This window comes from Tetrahymena thermophila (genome assembly GCF_000189635.1).
Source record: "Tetrahymena thermophila SB210 genomic scaffold scf_8253915, whole genome shotgun sequence".
NCBI classification, from domain to species: domain Eukaryota; phylum Ciliophora; class Oligohymenophorea; order Hymenostomatida; family Tetrahymenidae; genus Tetrahymena; species Tetrahymena thermophila.
Window position 1 is genome coordinate 50,462 of NW_002475974.1, and position 16,994 is coordinate 67,455.

At 21.2% G+C, this 16,994-nt stretch overlaps 7 protein-coding genes across 7 annotated transcripts; 4 read left to right on the forward strand and 3 right to left on the reverse strand. All coding sequences in view use genetic code 6, as the record gives it.

Moving 5' to 3' along the window:
* Positions 1 to 203: 203 nt before the first annotated feature.
* On the reverse strand, positions 204 to 1,794 carry TTHERM_00688410 (hypothetical protein; the record flags this gene model as incomplete). The annotated part of the gene is made up of 8 exons (XM_001026943.2): positions 204 to 395; positions 457 to 527; positions 581 to 914; positions 967 to 1,263; positions 1,329 to 1,447; positions 1,507 to 1,589; positions 1,641 to 1,713; positions 1,773 to 1,794. 8 exons carry the CDS (start codon positions 1,792 to 1,794, stop codon positions 204 to 206), a joined length of 1,191 nt encoding a protein of 396 aa, XP_001026943.2.
* A 1,072-nt stretch (positions 1,795 to 2,866) lies between these two features.
* TTHERM_00688420 (hypothetical protein) lies at positions 2,867 to 3,169 on the forward strand (the record flags this gene model as incomplete). Its single annotated transcript, XM_001026944.2, has 1 exon — positions 2,867 to 3,169. One exon carries the CDS (start codon positions 2,867 to 2,869, stop codon positions 3,167 to 3,169), a length of 303 nt encoding a protein of 100 aa, XP_001026944.2.
* Positions 3,170 to 5,876: 2,707 nt separating this feature from the next.
* On the forward strand, positions 5,877 to 7,182 carry TTHERM_00688430 (MSP (major sperm protein) domain protein; the record flags this gene model as incomplete). The annotated part of the gene is made up of 8 exons (XM_001026945.2): positions 5,877 to 5,896; positions 5,964 to 6,090; positions 6,158 to 6,256; positions 6,318 to 6,389; positions 6,475 to 6,621; positions 6,681 to 6,893; positions 6,945 to 7,020; positions 7,082 to 7,182. The coding sequence occupies 8 exons, from the start codon at positions 5,877 to 5,879 to the stop codon at positions 7,180 to 7,182; spliced, it is 855 nt and encodes a 284-aa protein (XP_001026945.2).
* A 2,349-nt stretch (positions 7,183 to 9,531) lies between these two features.
* On the forward strand, positions 9,532 to 9,870 carry TTHERM_000688439 (transmembrane protein, putative; the record flags this gene model as incomplete). The annotated part of the gene is made up of 1 exon (XM_012800798.1): positions 9,532 to 9,870. The coding sequence occupies one exon, from the start codon at positions 9,532 to 9,534 to the stop codon at positions 9,868 to 9,870; it is 339 nt and encodes a 112-aa protein (XP_012656252.1).
* An 809-nt stretch (positions 9,871 to 10,679) lies between these two features.
* TTHERM_00688440 (protein phosphatase 2c) lies at positions 10,680 to 13,746 on the forward strand (the record flags this gene model as incomplete). The annotated part of the gene is made up of 3 exons (XM_001026946.1): positions 10,680 to 10,932; positions 11,029 to 11,490; positions 11,666 to 13,746. The coding sequence occupies 3 exons, from the start codon at positions 10,680 to 10,682 to the stop codon at positions 13,744 to 13,746; spliced, it is 2,796 nt and encodes a 931-aa protein (XP_001026946.1).
* A 493-nt stretch (positions 13,747 to 14,239) lies between these two features.
* On the reverse strand, positions 14,240 to 14,880 carry TTHERM_00688450 (transmembrane protein, putative; the record flags this gene model as incomplete). The annotated part of the gene is made up of 2 exons (XM_001026947.2): positions 14,240 to 14,780; positions 14,828 to 14,880. The coding sequence occupies 2 exons, from the start codon at positions 14,878 to 14,880 to the stop codon at positions 14,240 to 14,242; spliced, it is 594 nt and encodes a 197-aa protein (XP_001026947.2).
* Positions 14,881 to 15,221: 341 nt separating this feature from the next.
* TTHERM_00688460 (Rho GDP-dissociation inhibitor, putative) lies at positions 15,222 to 16,371 on the reverse strand (the record flags this gene model as incomplete). Its single annotated transcript, XM_001026948.3, has 7 exons — positions 15,222 to 15,296; positions 15,362 to 15,486; positions 15,542 to 15,680; positions 15,753 to 15,829; positions 15,880 to 15,961; positions 16,020 to 16,085; positions 16,198 to 16,371. The coding sequence occupies 7 exons, from the start codon at positions 16,369 to 16,371 to the stop codon at positions 15,222 to 15,224; spliced, it is 738 nt and encodes a 245-aa protein (XP_001026948.2).
* Positions 16,372 to 16,994: the final 623 nt, after the last annotated feature.

The window sequence follows — 16,994 nt, forward strand, 5'->3', positions numbered from 1 at the left end:
TTATAAAGGTAATAAATAGATAGTTATAAATAAATAACTAAATTTAACTTTAAGTAATATGAAATTATTTCTTGAATTTACTTTTTATCATATTTTAGTTAAAAATATTGATTAGGTTAAAAAGATAAACAGAAAGTAGTTACATCAATTTTTAATCAAATAATATCAAATAAAAATTCAGAAATTTATAAATATGTTAAAGATCAAACCAGCTGAGCATTTGGAGATTTATTATCTTCAAAATGTTTTTTAGCTTCTCCTATTAGAATTTATTTGATTGAATTAGTAGAATGAATTCCTCTTAAATATTTATTGTTCTTAAGGATGTCGTCTGCCAAATGTTTAACTAACTTTTCTTCTATGTTAGATTTATATTTTTACTCTCCTACTGTAGTCTTAAAAAAATAAATAAAATAATTTTAAACAATTCCAAAACACAATTAATAATTTAGTTACTGATTTATCCCATTCTTCTTTACTTTCGTTTTTAATTTTTTCTACTGTTTCTTTTATGCTTTGCATTGTTACTATTTTTAAAATATTTATTTTTAAATATTAAGATATACTTATTAAAGTTTACATCTGGATTTAGCAGAAGCATTACTTTTGCCTTCATTATTAACATTATTTTCTCCTTTATTAGTTCTTTTTTCGTCAACTAAATCCATATATTCTTTCATTTTTTAAGCTTATTATTCTTTATCAGTTTTAACTTATGAATCGTAAATTGAAGGATTTGTTTTTAATTCACTAACTCTATCTTTTATCGCTTTTACCATACTTTATACCTCAAGATCATTTATATATTTGTCATAATCTAAGTTACTAGCAAAATTAAGTAGATCATCACACTCTTAATTATCTTCTTCTTCAAGCTACTTTTCAGTTTTTGCCCATGCAGGTTTTTCTTTTTTCTTTAAATAGTATTAATTTTAATATATTTATTTTCTTATAATACATTTTTACATTTTTCTTTAAGGCACTAGTTTATGGTCTTGCTTTTTATATATGATTATATTACTATTATTATTATTCATGCTCATATTTCTGTTAAACTGGTTCACTTAGTATTTTTTCTAACTAATCTGGATTGATATCTATGCTATTATCATTATAGCTTTGATTATTATTATATTAATTTTATGACTAGTTTTCAAATTGATGCTAATTAGCTTAGCTTTAAGTTTAGAAGTCTGCTTATTGACTCTACTATAAATGTTGTTCTCTTCTTCTGTTTATCAAGTTAATAGATTATTATCTCAGCTAATTATCGTTTAAAGTATAAAAAAGTATAAGTAGGAGCTTATTTAATGAAAAAAAAAAATTACTCTATCCTATCTATCTATTTTATCTAAAAATTATTAATTTTTAGATTGAATTTAATCCCTAATAGTTCTTTTATATCCTTCAAGCCATTGCTTATGCTTTGATAATACATAATGAACTCCTGTATTAAATATAAAATATTTAATATTAATAATAGCTTTATCTTAAACTTTTAACAACTTTTAATTGGCTTGTTCATTTATATTCTAGGAGCTGGGTTTAAGCCAAGCTACTCTTAAGCCTCAACTCTTGAGACAAATGGTCTAATTAAAATAAATAATGAATATAATCACTTTGGTAAAATAAATTCTGACCTATCTACAGCTTATTATATTTTATCATTAGGCCTTGTACATATCATAAGACCCTTATAATTTCCTATTCCCTCTATATATAACAAACAATAAATTAGACATTAAATTTTTGATAGCTAAATGATTGATTACATTTCATAATATCATCTCCCATTTGCTTATGATAGTATTTTCAACTAATAATCGATAAATTTTAATAAACTTTAGTTAGAAAGAGAAGGTTATTTAATAAACAAAAAAGGCTTATTAATATTTTATATAATCAGTGGGAATAAGTGATTTATATTGACAAAGCAGCATTTAAATTTGTTAAGTTTCACAATAATTAGCATTGCGTAGAAATAAATCATTAAAAAAAGTAGAAAAAAATTAAATGATTTTTTTTATTATTCTTGATTGTTTAATGAAAATTTCAACATTTCATTTTTTTAAAGAAATAATTATAATAATAAATAAATAATTTCAGTTTTAAGTTTACTGCTTAATTTAAATATTGCAAAAATTTGATTAAATAAAATAATAACATTTTTATAGTTTTATTATGTAAAATAATTAAATAAAAACTAATTTGGTAATTTAGCTTTTTTTAACTTGTTTTTTTTGGAAATGTTTATTTTTAATTGCTTATGATGTTTTTAACTTATTTGATTAAAATATTTCATCATTAAATAGATCTTTTATTTGTTAAATTTAATTTTTGCTATCGTTGAAATCAAAAATTAATTAACAGCTTTTCTGAAAATTAAATTTGAAATAAATACAGTAAATTATCCATCAAATATTTTATAATTAATTAAAAGCACAATTTATTTCCAATACAGGGGATCTATTGGAAGTGCTTTTACTCCCTAACACAAATAGTTTTTCACAAAGCAATCCTTAGCTAAATCCACCAAGTTTAGCTTAGCTTTTATAAAGGGAGAAGTTTTTGAAAAGGAAAAATGCTAGTGCTAAAAGATAAAAACAGAAGCTTAGCATTGCGATAGCCACGTAACCTGGACAAGATGACTTTATGAGCGGTTTAAGGATGAAGATCATAGACATACTTATTGCTTTTTATCAAATTGAGAGCGAAATCAAAAGATTAAATTTTTAATCCATCCAAAAATTCCTGCCATCCTATCAGTTTTTACATGGTGTTTCATTTTAGGGGGTATTACACGTGATGATCCAAACAAGTTTTTAATTCCCTTTATCATCACAGGAAGTCTTACAAACTTTCGTAAATGCTCATCGCCTTCTTAATGAAAAGATATTATACATTTCGGTTAAAAATGTATTGCTCCAAAAATAAAAATCAAGTAGATTTCGTAGCTCAAAGTAAATCGCTCTAAGTATTAAATATTCGGATTACTTTAAACCAACTGTAATGCTTTCATCCCCAGGTTCATCTCTTTCCTAATTATATATAAAAATATTTTTTAAACCTCTTATTCCCCATAGGTAAAACGATGAAGAAAGATAGATAGACTACTAAATACTAAGCTAAAGATTAGAGATATAAATTAAGTATAAGAATAAATCTATGAATTAAGAATTGCTAAATCTAAGATAAAATATTAATAAATAAGATTAAAATTAAGATATTATTAAAAAAATAAATAAATAAATAAAATCAGCCCTTCTCTTTTTTAAAAAATAAAATCAGCCCTTTAAAATAAATAAAACAAAATATAAATAAAATATGAAACATAAAAATAAAATAAATAAATAAAACTTAAATAAATAAATTAAACAAATAAAATCAAATATTGATAAAAATAAATTAAAAAAATAAAAGTATTACTTAAAAAACTAAAAACACAAAATAATATATTTAAACATTCATTTAAATCATAAAAATTTTTAATAAAAAAATATTAAAAACATATAATACATGAAATTTTACTATTAAATTTTCAAAATTATATTTATCTTTAATGACATTTTTTACTTTACTAAAAAGCTTAAATCACTATTTTTAATTATTACATAATCCTCATTAGATAAGATAAAAAGAAATAGATAAATAGAATTATAAGAGATATTAATTTAATTTTAATAAGTTAATAATTAAATAATTTATTATTTATATTTATATTTATGGCTCCGAATACAATTATTAATTAAAATTTATATACAATTGATAATTAATTAAGCACTTATTTTTTTTCAGACCTGCCTTTCGTGTGTATTTGTATTAAGTGTGATTTAAAATTTAAAAAAATAATTTCTATCTAAAAAATGGGTTTAATCAGGAATTAAATATTTATAATAAAGTAATATTTAATAAATTTATTCTCTAAATCTAGTATGTTACTCTTTTGTTAACTATACAAATATCAATATTGAATTGCCTAAAAATAATATTAAAATTGAAGACATATTTAAGAAATATCTTTTTTCTAAAACTAATATTAAATCAGCCAAGATTAATCATAATATGAAAATATCTGAACATATTTATATACTTAAATGTTATAGATAATTTTGAATTCAAAATAAATAAAAAAATATTTTAAGATACCAAAATGCATTTATCAAATTTTTATTACTGATTAAGCTAAATTCTAATATAAATTTATTAATTTTAAATTATAAAATTGAATTTTAAAAATTTATTTTCTATGTAAAAAATAAAAATAAATTTCAAAAAGTTTATAATTTCTTTCTCCTAAATAAAATTACTCTTGAAATACAGTTTTCTATTTTATAATATTATTAATTAAAAATATAATGAATGTAGAGCTAATCAAGCTTTGCGCAGATATAATTTTTATAAATTATAAATAATAGACAAATAATTAGTAAGGTTTTGGAAATATTAAAATATTATTTAACCAAATTATACTATAATTTTTAATTAATTAAAAATGTATTTTAATCAAAATAAAAGAATCAGATTAAATTTGAGTTAATCAAAAAGTAAAAGCAATTAATCATTAATTCTTTCTGATTCATAATATTGGTATTGTATTATTAATTTTCCTTTTATAAAAGAATTTTTACTAATTTTTGAACAATTTGATTTAAAAAATTATAATTTTTTTGAGAAATCTTATTTGTTTGATTGCCTTGGAAATTTATAATTATTTAATTAAAATTTTTGAAAAAAAAACTTTCATCAGCTTGAGGAGAAAAAAGAAATTAGATAAATAAAATATGATTGATTGATTGTCTATAAACTAAAAATTTTTTTCTTAAATCTAATTCCTTTGGCCTCCTTAAATTGATAACTATGATAAAATTATATTTGAAATGGAATATAATTTTAACTATTATTAAGTTTTTAAGTACTTATTAATCTAGTTTTTTAATCTTGGTTATAGAGATAATCTATAATTTTATGATTAATAAGTAATAAATACGCTTATTCGTTTACCAGGAATCCAAAAACAAATAAAAATGCTGGAATATTTTGACCCAATCCCGACCCATCCGACCCAGTTTTTATTTTTTTAAATATTGTTTAAAATAGATTAGATTGAGCAAATTTTTTAGACATGGAGCATTGAGCGATACTTGTTGAGCTGAAAAGGAAAAAAAAAGAAAAAATAAATTAATTAATAAAAGAAATAAAATTTAAAACAAAAATAAAAAAATAAATAAAAATTAAATAAATAAACATAAATTAATAAAAAATTAAATAATTAAATAATTAAAATAAAAATCATAAATAAACAAACACAAATAAATAAAAATAAATTAAAATCATATGAAAATATTTATAATTCAGATAAAACAGATAAACTTAATTAACATTTTTAATAACACAATTTATTTTTTTATAATTACTGCTAAATTCCCGCCCAATCTTTCTAAAAAGTATAAAAATTTAAATTTGTTTAAAAATATATATCATTTAAAATTCAATTATTTTTTAACAATATCAATCGCTATCTGGCTAATAATTTACAATTGCAAAATTAAAGGATTTTTGGACTAGATTTTATATTTTTGTTTAGAACTAATACTAAATATATCTTCTAATAAATATGGAATAATTACCACTAACAAAACTTTGATTTTCTAAATAAAGAATTGTATTATATTATTACTTTTATTATCAAAATTTTCTTGTGAAAACTAATATTACCTAATGTATGATTGATATCAAGCAAAATAGATATTTATTTATTTTTTGCTTGATTGATTGATTGATTTTTTAATTGAAAAAAGTTTGAGCAAAAATTTTTATCAGAATCTACTTTTTTTCTCAAAAAAATTATATAGTAAAAATCAACAAAATAGGATAAAATGAGTTTGTATAATAAATTGTAACTATTAACTTAAAATAAATGTAGTCAGTTATTCAATTTTCCTAAAAAAATTAATTTAAAATAGATCTTAGAAAATTGCAGCGTTAGAAATAAAAGAAAAAAGGGTTGATCTTTCAAATGATTAGAATGGAAAATCATATTCAGGAAAAATAGAAATCAAAAATAAGCACTCATCAGAAGTTGCTTTTAAGGTAATTTAGATAGATCTTTAATATCAAAACTTAGTTTCAATATTAATAAATAAAATATAATAAATAGGTTAAGTGCAATTATACAGCTTTCTATTCAGTTAAACCTTCTACTGCTATTTTACATCCCAATGAAAAGATATAATTAAGTGTATAAATGCATATAAACGTAAATATATTCTAATAATACTAGTAAAAAGATGAATAATTTACTCTTTTGATATCTAAAGGCTTTAAAATCGAACTTTGGTTAACATAAAATTTAAATTTTGGCATACATTCTTGAAGACCAAGATAAATAAGTTGATTTTACATTTTGCGATGTTATTTTATTCCATTTATCAGTTCTTTAAAAAAAAAAATTTTTTTATGTACTTTTATAAATAGAAACCTATTGATGCTAATTCTATAGATAATTATTTTAAAGGTGAGAATGCAAATAAATTGCAAAAGAAAGTACTAGATATCCACATAGCTTAAATAGATAAATTAGATATGTCTCAAATTTAAGAAGTTGCTGAAGTGAATGATTAAGTAAAATTATATTTGTTTACTCATTTTTAAATAAATTCGATTTTAATAAATAAATATAGTTAGAAAGCGCTAGAGGAAGCCTTTAATATTAAAATATAACCAAATTATAGTAAGATCTAGGCTAGGAAGCTGTAGAAAAAAGATAAACTGAGCTTTAAACTGAGCCAATTCAATTACCAACTAAAAGAGAATATTATGGTAGATAAGCATCAGATATGGAGTATAAGTATAGTATTTTAAAATAGAAATTAGAAGAATAAGAAGCAATTTAAGTAATATATTAGATTTTAAAGAATTATAAATATATTGATAAAATAAAACAGGTAAAAATTGAAAAAGAAATATAATTTTATGAGTAAAAATAAAAAGAAGTTTAAGATTAAACTACAAACACTAAAAGTAAATAAATTAATTAATATTTTTCTTAATTAAATTAATATCTGTTTGGAAAATTAAAAAGGAAATCTCAATTCTTTAATGATGATCGTTTACTTTTTAGTAGGAGTGCTTATTTGTCTATTTTTAAAATCTTAAAATATCTTATTTTTCAACAAAAGCTGAAATGAAAAGTCGAAAATCAGAAAATTTTATATTATACTTCATATAATTAATAGATTTTAACAATAGATTAAAATTAATATTTTTATTATTTTATAACTAAATATTTTTGCTTTAAATTTAAAATTATTATTTCATATTAAGAAAGTTTTGTAATTTATATTTTATTTATTTTTATAGTAATGTATTAAAATCAATATTTTTATTTATTTTAAATTATTAGATTTAGTCAAATACTTCTAAACAATAAAACAAAATTAATTTTAAAGAAAATTAAAAATAATATGGGAGATAATTGGATTTTTTCAATATTAAATTCACAAAGAAATTTTTCTAAAATCAGAAAAATTCGTATCTTATTTTTGAAATTTAAATTAATAAATATAAAAGAAATAATTAAAAGAAAATTAATAAAAAAAAAATAACAAAAGCAAAAAGAAAGAAGGTTTTCTATCCAGGAAGTTTTTAATAATACAACATTTGGAAAAATAATCATCCTTCACCCCAAAAATATTAAATGTATAATCTTTAAACTCTAGTAAAGGTGTCATTCGATATCCAGAAAGTTTTTAATCTTTAAGTTTTTAATCCACAACTAGAATAAGAGATTCATATTATTTAATATAATTTTTTAACAAATAAATTAAGAATCTCTTTCTGTCACATGCTTTTGCGTTTAAACTTTTTCGTAAAACAAAAAAAAAGTATCATAGATTGTCAAAAATATTTTAAGAAAATTAAAAAAAATCATACTCAAATACATGTATGTGATCTCTCTTAGTATAAAAAATATATAAAAAGTATTGTTTAAAAAAATCTAAAAATTAGTTGAGAAGAAAAAGAAGAAGATGTCCTGCACTTGAGCGATTGAAAAAAAAGAAAATTAATAAGAAAGAAATTTTTAAAATTTAAAAAGAAAATTTAAAATTAAAAAGAAATAAATAAGTTTTGAATAAAATTACTTACAAAAGTGAAAAAAATATAAATCAAATATTTAAAAATAAAAATAAATAAAACTAAATAACTTGATTATTTAAATCATCTAAAACTACATTAAGATTATCTATTATTTAATTTTTATTACGAACCGTGATAAAAATATTTATTGAAGTTACATTTTTATTTAGTTATAAAATCTAATTATAATTTAATAAACAGCTAAAATAAATCAAATTTAAATTCAAAATGGCAAAAAAATATATTTAATCAATTTATTAGAAAAAAAACTTAGTCTTACTCTTCTTTAGTACAATTAATTTTTTATTTGTAATAAATAATATTTAAAAATAAAATAAATACTTTAATAATTAAGATTTTAAAAATTTCAAATCACACATTTCTTATTTTTTTTCAAATTTAAATTATGATTTTCTTATTATCAACGAAAAAAATAAATTATATAGATTTAATTTAATATCTAAACAAGTTAATCAAATAATTATATCTTACAATATATATATTCATCAATAAAATATTCAAAATAAATTTCCTCCTATCAAATATTTTTAAAATAGCAAAATAACAAACTAAAAAAAAGCAATAGAAACAATTATCAAATATATATCAAAAAATTATAAGATTTAAATCAGATAAAAAATTTTAATTAAAACTAAATATTTTAAAACAAAAATATTATCCGCAAATAGATACTTAATTTGATGTTGAAGATAAATCACAGTTAAAATAAGTTTAAAAAAATTTTTAATAAAAGCAAGATCTTAAAGAAATAAATTTAAAAGATCAAAGATAGTATACAAAATAATCAAGAGGTAAAATATAAAAATTGAGCTAAGTGACTAATTAAAAAGATTATATTTTAGTCAATAAGGTTAGACAACTTTTCTTCTAGTTTAATACTTTTTTTCGACATTACTATTTTGAATTACGGGTTATCTTAACTTACTGAAAAAATAATTTACATGAAAGCAAATGCAAAACTAATAACTTTTAGTAGCATCACAAAGGTTAAATTTTATGTTTTAAATCCGTTATTTAAATGATTATGTCTAATTTATAAATAAATTAGTCAATAAAATTCTGCTTATCTTTAATATTGCTATTTGCTTGGTGGGTTCAATAAAAAAAATTAAAACTTTTTATCGTATTTTGTAAACCAAATAATTTAAATAAATTAGTTTTCGATATTAATTCATAAACAGAAAATCATGAATCATTAATTGATATTACTGATTGTCGAATTATATTTGAATTCAAATAAAAAGGAATTCTTTGTGACAAATTTGAAGTAGAACTAGATACATAAATATAATATATTTCTGCAAATATTCTCAACAAATTTTTGGTTTAAGCTCTTTAGAGGTATTGAATGTCTTTTAGGGTTATTTTTAAATAATGCTATACCATATAATTAACATCATATTTTTAAAAATCATTTTTTATATCAGTTATTTAAATTACTAAAGCACACTTTGTTATTTAGATCTACTAAATGTCGTTATAATTACTATATTATCCTTTAATAAACCTAATATTGGTTAATTATTATTTTAATCATAAAATGCTTATCTTCAAGAATATTAGTAAAGCTATATTATCAATTGTAAAATAGTAGTGTATTAAAAGATAATTATTATATATATAAGAGTTTTGAGACTTAGGACTACAAGAGGCATTATTAAATTTATGATTTCTTCTCAGATATGCATTAGACTAAAATATAGTTATAAATGATTTTTCTTAAATTTTTAAATCATAAGAAATATTTTTTCACTATGTTTTAAGATAAATATATGTAATAATCAGTTTATAACCATTCATCCTTCAACCCATTACATTCATATTTTTTAAAACTCTACTTTACTTACTTTTAAATTCAATAATATTTTTGAAGAATTATAAGGCTTAGTCAATGATGTCATTTTTATCTAATAAGATCTCTTTAATTGATTATTAAATTTTAAATAAAAAGGAATAACTAAATATAGTTATTTGAGACTTTTGGTAGATAAAAAATTTATTAATATTATTTAAATTTCTTAAATTATCAATGAAAAAAAAATGTAATTAAATGATCTATATTAACTAATTGTTTATTTTTATTCAGTATTATATTAAAAAACAACTTGTGTGAGTTATACCAAGTTGAATTAATTTTACAAAATGGGTTTCGAATTAGTTTTCTGTAAATATTTAATTTGATAATTGAAAATAATTAAGATAAATTTCAGTTTACCAATGTATTTGTGTAAATATTTGACAAATTTGAAGAAAAAGTATGATCTATCTCTCTCGTTAACGAAATTAATAAATGACCAACGATTGATTGATTGATTGGGTATTTTGTGTTTGGTGTATTTTGCACTAATTGATTAAAGATTAATCAATAGTAATAAACATACAATCTGCTTAATCTGGTAAAATAATAACAAAGATTAGAAATTAGACAACGTAATTAATATTAATAAATATTTGAGTAATTTCAAGATTGAAAGAGATATTATTTACTTTAAATTATAAATATTACTTTTACTTCTAGATAAATGAAACCATATCGTTAGTATATTAGTGGTATAAGAGATAATGTTAGTAGATCTCTTGATGTCCATAATGATTAAAATTAGTAAAATCATAACTTTGTAAATTAAAATAATAGCTTTAACCAACAATCATTCGCCAACAATTACTTTGGTATAAATCTTAATAATAGCTATAGTCATTAAAATAATCAATAGAGTAATGCTTAATCAAGCAACAGATACAAATAGAGCGCTAACTATGGAATTAATTCTTAAGGTAATATATTCATCTTAGATAATTAATGAACGAAATAAATACTATTTTGACTGTAGAAGCTAAAAAATGCTTAATAATTATTTTTTTAATATAAAGAGAGAAGAGTAAACTAAAAAAGACAAGTTACAAATAATGTAAATAAAAGTTATAATGGCTTAGTAAATAGAGGGGGAAACTCTCAAAATGGTTCTTTAAATTAATCTCCTTAGTATTAAATACCAAATTAAAACAATACTATTAGCTATGAGTAAGATGGAAATAGTGGAACGAATGTTATTTTTAATAATTATTTAAATAATACTATAAATGTTGATAGAGATGTTAGAAAGTAAGCAGGACACATTAGGAGCTATAGCAGTACAAACAATTATAATGAAAAGCAAGAAAGATTAAAAAGTGTGTATGGATAGAGGTAATCTTAAAGTTCAATGGATAATAGTCATCCTGCACCTTTAGGAAATAATTAGAATCATAGTTTATTTGTTAACGGTATTATTTAGTCAAATACTCAAAATACCAAATCTCACTCACTGAATCCGAGTAGAAATGGTACTAGAGGTAATAAAATTATTAAAATGCTTAATTTAATTTTCTAGTTCATTAAATTTAACAAAGTAGTTAGTTATTGGTTCTATACTAATAAAGTATTATAATTTGAATTTAACTACTAGTTCACTAGCCTAACTTATTTTAATAATTTTAAATTTATTCTTGTTTTTAATCTACTTAATAGGAATAGAAGAGTAGTAGTAAGCCATTCCTAATAATGTTACCAACAGTGTTACCCCTAACAAAATGAGCTCCTTAACTCCTAGAGAAAACAATGTATTAAGGAAACTAAATGTAAATGGAATGAATAACAACAGTTAAAATAGATAAAAGAGAACTAATTCACCAAAAAGCAACGGAATATAAATAAATAACCTCAATAATATATAAATATAAATTCCTCATGGATAAAGTGGATTAAACTCGAGAAATGGCTAGCGTGCTGGCCTAAATATGAATTAAAAGTAGATACTCATGAAGAATAGATAAAATTCAAAGCACAATTACACTTTTACTAACTATCTTAATATGGGAAACTCCAAAAATACAACAGAAAATGGAAATAATATATTAAACACAAGGATATAAATAGCTACTCCTAGCACGAACACAAATAGTCTTAGCAGTTAAGCGAAAAATAATTCTACTTCAAAGAATGCATCAAGCAAAGCTTTCATTCAGCAGCTAATAAAAAATTAACAGCAATAAATGGAGCAAGGATAAAAAAAATAATTAAATAAAGTCGAAAATCAAGAATATCAGAATTAACAAAAGTTAGCTAAACAATAACCGCAACTTAACGGTATTGGATACAATATTTAAAAAATGTAAGCTTAGTAATAACAAATGCAATAATTAAATTAAGCTCCTAGAAATATGCAAGAATATTTATAAGAAAACTCCATTGAACATGTAAATAAAGATGGATCTCTTTCTGCTAATACTAACTCTAAAGAGAACTCGCGTCCTAATTAAAATATATAAAATACATAATTAAATATATTAAATTAAAAGAGAAATTCTTTTGAAAATTAAAATAAAAATAGCAACGTTTCATACTAAAGGAGATTAAAATCTTCTTAAGGAAAATACGGAAGAGGGGCTTCTAATGAAAATTCGCATGTTAAAAGTCATAGTGGAGCTCATTCAAGCTTAGATAATTATAAATAAATTTTAGAAGCGAAAGAAAGAAATGAAAACACCATGCGTCGCTCTCTCAATATATCAACAATTGATAATTCTATGTTGGAATATGTTAAACCAACATTTAAGCTTAACATATCTTATCGCACAAAACAAGGAGTGCTTGCTTCAAACCCAAATAAAACTAATTAGGATTCATACATAATTTAATAGAACTTAATGAATAAAAATAACCAACATTTCTATGCTGTTTGTGATGGTCATGGAACTTATGGACATCATGTTTCTTAATTTATTAAATAACAACTTCCAGTACTACTCTAAAATGATTGGTAATTACTTTCAAATAATCCTAAGGCTGCTCTTTATAATGCTATTGGTTTTGCTAATCATAAACTTTCTTTAACTGATATTGATTGTATGTTTTCAGGTACTACATTGGTATCAGTTTTACTCTAAGGGACAAAATTATATAGTGCTAATGTGGGAGATTCTAGAGCAACAATAGGTCGTCTAGATTAACGTGGACCAGTGGCTAAATATGTTCCTCGTGCGCTAACACGTGATCATAAACCAAATATTTAAACCGAAGCAGAGAGAATTATATAATGTGGAGGACGCATTGATACTTTTAGAGATTAAGAAGGTAATCATTTAGGTCCTTTGAGAGTGTGGCTAAAAACAGAAAATATTCCTGGGCTTGCTATGTCTAGAAGTATAGGTGATAATTTAGCAACATCTGTTGGTGTGACTTGGGAACCAGAAATTTTTGAATTTGATATAGATAAAGATGATAAGTTTATGATAGTAGCTAGTGATGGAGTTTGGGAATTTATTGAAAATGAAGAAATAATTAGCATGATTTCACCATATTATGATAATAATGATTTAGAAGGAGCATGTGATCATTTATTGAAAGAAAGTCATGCAAGATGGACAGTTGATGACGACAGTGTTGTCGATGATATTACATTTATCCTCATATTTTTTGAGCATGACAATCTTTAAAGCAACTCTAGACCAAACTCACGTTCTTCATCATCATAAAATAGAAACCCTAACTATCTTTTCCATTCAATAGATAATTCTTATCTTTCATATAATAATCAATAAAGTAATTGAGTAAATTAATCACAACAAAAATATATTTGATGAAAATAATTAATTAAATTGAAAATCAGCATTAATTGAGTGTTTAAACTATTAAAATAAAAATATAAGAACAACCTACCAACCTTCATACAAACAAAAATACATATACTTAAAAAACTACTCTAACCTATTCTTAACATGAAAATGATAATTAATTAACTAATTAAAATTGTAATACTTTTAGAATAATAAAATAATTTCATAAATTCTATGAAAATATCAAATAATTTCAAAAAAATTAATTAAATATTCTAAGCTGAATAAGCTGCTGCATTTATGACTAATAAGTCGGAGAGCACAAAATTAGTCAGATTAAACATTTTAATGGTATATATAATATATTAAAAAAGCGTTTATTAAGCCTTATATTAAAATTTATACACATTTCTACTTTGTAAATATGCTTATTTATAAGTTAAAAGTAAATATATTGTAAAAGGTTAATAAAACTGCATCTAATATTTCACTAAATTGTTTCTATTTATTCTGTTAATTCCTTATCTTTTTTCACTTTAAGCTTCTTCTTTTTCTTTTTTTTTGAATGATTTACTTATTGACCTTACTTATTTAATTCTATTTCTTGTTTTTTTGCTCTCAAAAAATCATCGAATGTATTCTTTTTTTATTTTATTTCTTGAGCAGAATCTGGTTTTTTACTAAATAGCTTCTCTTGTTTTTAATAAAATATCGCATTTTTTATAAAAATCTATCTTTACTACAAAATATGATCTCTATAAGTAATTTATTCATCTTTGAGTTCAGTTTTCACAGCGAAATAATGCATAATTATAAATATCCCTATTCCTATAAAAAGAACAAACAACCAAATTTTATAATAACTATCTATTTGTTCATTATAAAGTTTTTATAGCAAAACAAAAGCAACAATTTATAAACCAAGTGCTAATGCTATTATTCCTAAGACATAAATAACTGTCTTAATAGTATTTGGATAATGGTCATCTGGTAAACCAACAAGCCTTACTTCACTCACAGCATATTTTCTAAAAACAAAATAAGTAAAAATTTGCTAAAGTTTAATAAAATTTACTTTTTATACTGCTCTTTTTCAAGATTTTCAATAAATTTTGAAAACTATCTCATATAAATTATTCATTTAAAATAATATAATTAATTTGTTTTTTAATTAAATTGCAACTAATATTTAATTAAGATAAAGTTTTTTCAACAAAATGAAATAAAGGAGCTCAGACAAATATTGCTCATCAGAAAATAAGCAATAAGTTTCAAAGAAGACATATGAATTGTATTCAAATTATCAAAGCATAAGATAAAGAATTAAATAGCACTAAAATCATATAAAACACAATAAAAAATTTCAAAAGTAACAAACTTAAATAACTTAATAAAATTGAAGATTTATTGAATTAAAAAACATATATTTTTTTAATATGTAGAACATTCCATAAATAATAATAAATATATCAATCAGTCCACTTCTTGCAAATTTTAAGCAAGTATTCGAATTGCATGTGAACAATACCATCATTATCAACAAACTAAGGATAAATAATATTTGAATAAATGATATTTTAAAGTTCATAATTTTAATTAAAAAAATTACCATAATTTTCCCCTTATATGAACCTCTACCTAAAAATCCAGAAGGAGCCTCTTCAGGATCTAAATCAATTTACTAAATTTCTTTTTTAGGAGGAAAACAACCCATCTTTTCTTCGTATTTATCAACTATAATAAACATCAATTTTTGATAAAATAATTATGTTTACAAATATTAACTTACCTTTCATGAAGTGTCTATATACATTATTCACAAACTTAAGGCCAAACACAATATCATATCTTACTCTGAAATAAACTCTCATGAAATAAACAGACCCTTCTTTAATAATGAATGTTTCTTTTTCATTTACATTCTAATTCTTTTTTTTAATAAAATTATAAATTAAGTATTGATATTTTAAATTATAAGTTGATATAAATAATTAGTTTACAGTAAAATCAAGAATAATATTTCCTTCTGGTCTATCTTTGCAAACAATCTCTATTTTAATTATTTCAACCTCAGTAGCTATTTATACAATACCATTAATAAAATAATATTTTTATCAATTATTATACTCTTCTATTAGGCTACTTCTTCATCATCAACTTCACCAATTAGATCTTTCTTGTATTTTTGTAGTGATGGATCTTATTAATCCTTTTGTTTTTATTTATTTTATGAAAATTCAAAACATCATTTTTATAATTTAAAATACTCTATTTTTCATTTAATGCAATGTCATTCTTCTTTATACTTTCCAACCAGGTGCAAAAGAAGGAAGCTATTTTATTAAATATAAAATAAGAATGCTAAAAACATGACTAGCTTCTCAAATTTATTTTAAAGAAGTATTTAAGTTAATAATTAAACATTCATAATAATTTTAGATTAACTTCATCTTTTTTCACTTCATTGAATGTGCAGGTTTTTTATCTAACTCTAACAGCGGTTTATTGAAGCTCAACTTTATTACTTTTTAGTTGTTCAATTATTTAGTTTGAATGTTCATCGATGCTATTTTTAGCTTCTCCGTTGTCATTTGCTTAATGGCTACTTTTGTCCTCCATATTTTACTCTATTTAACTTAATTGTTAACTTTCTTTTTATTCAAAAACTTTAGGATTTAGATAAAAAATTATATCAAATTATACTAAAAATATTCTCGTCTTCAAAAAAAATTCTTCCTATTATCAAAATACCAAAAAAATTTCTTTGATTGGCACCTCAAAAATTTTATCGGATAAGCTTTAATTTTATGATACCAAGACACGCATAAGAAATTAACTTCTTATATTATGAGCCTATTTTTGATAAGATTTTATTTGCCAATAACTCACATATCTTTTTTTTTATTAAAATTTAAATTAATTAAAGTTAAAATGCTAACCATTTAAAATTTGAGTAAAATATTTTTGATTTTTTTTAATTTTACAAAATAAATTTATTTAATATGTAAATAAAATTTTTATTACAATATTAATATTTTGAAATATAATTTCTAAAATTAAAACATTCAAACTTTCTTAAGAATTAAAAGAAAACTAAAATAGAAAAAAAATATTTTAAATTGTTTTTATTTTTGAATATATTCAAGGTCATAATAAGAATTAGATTTATAAAAAAATAATTTGAATTATTTTTATTCATTAAACTTCATTATGACTTGTATTTATATTTTTATAAGCAATAA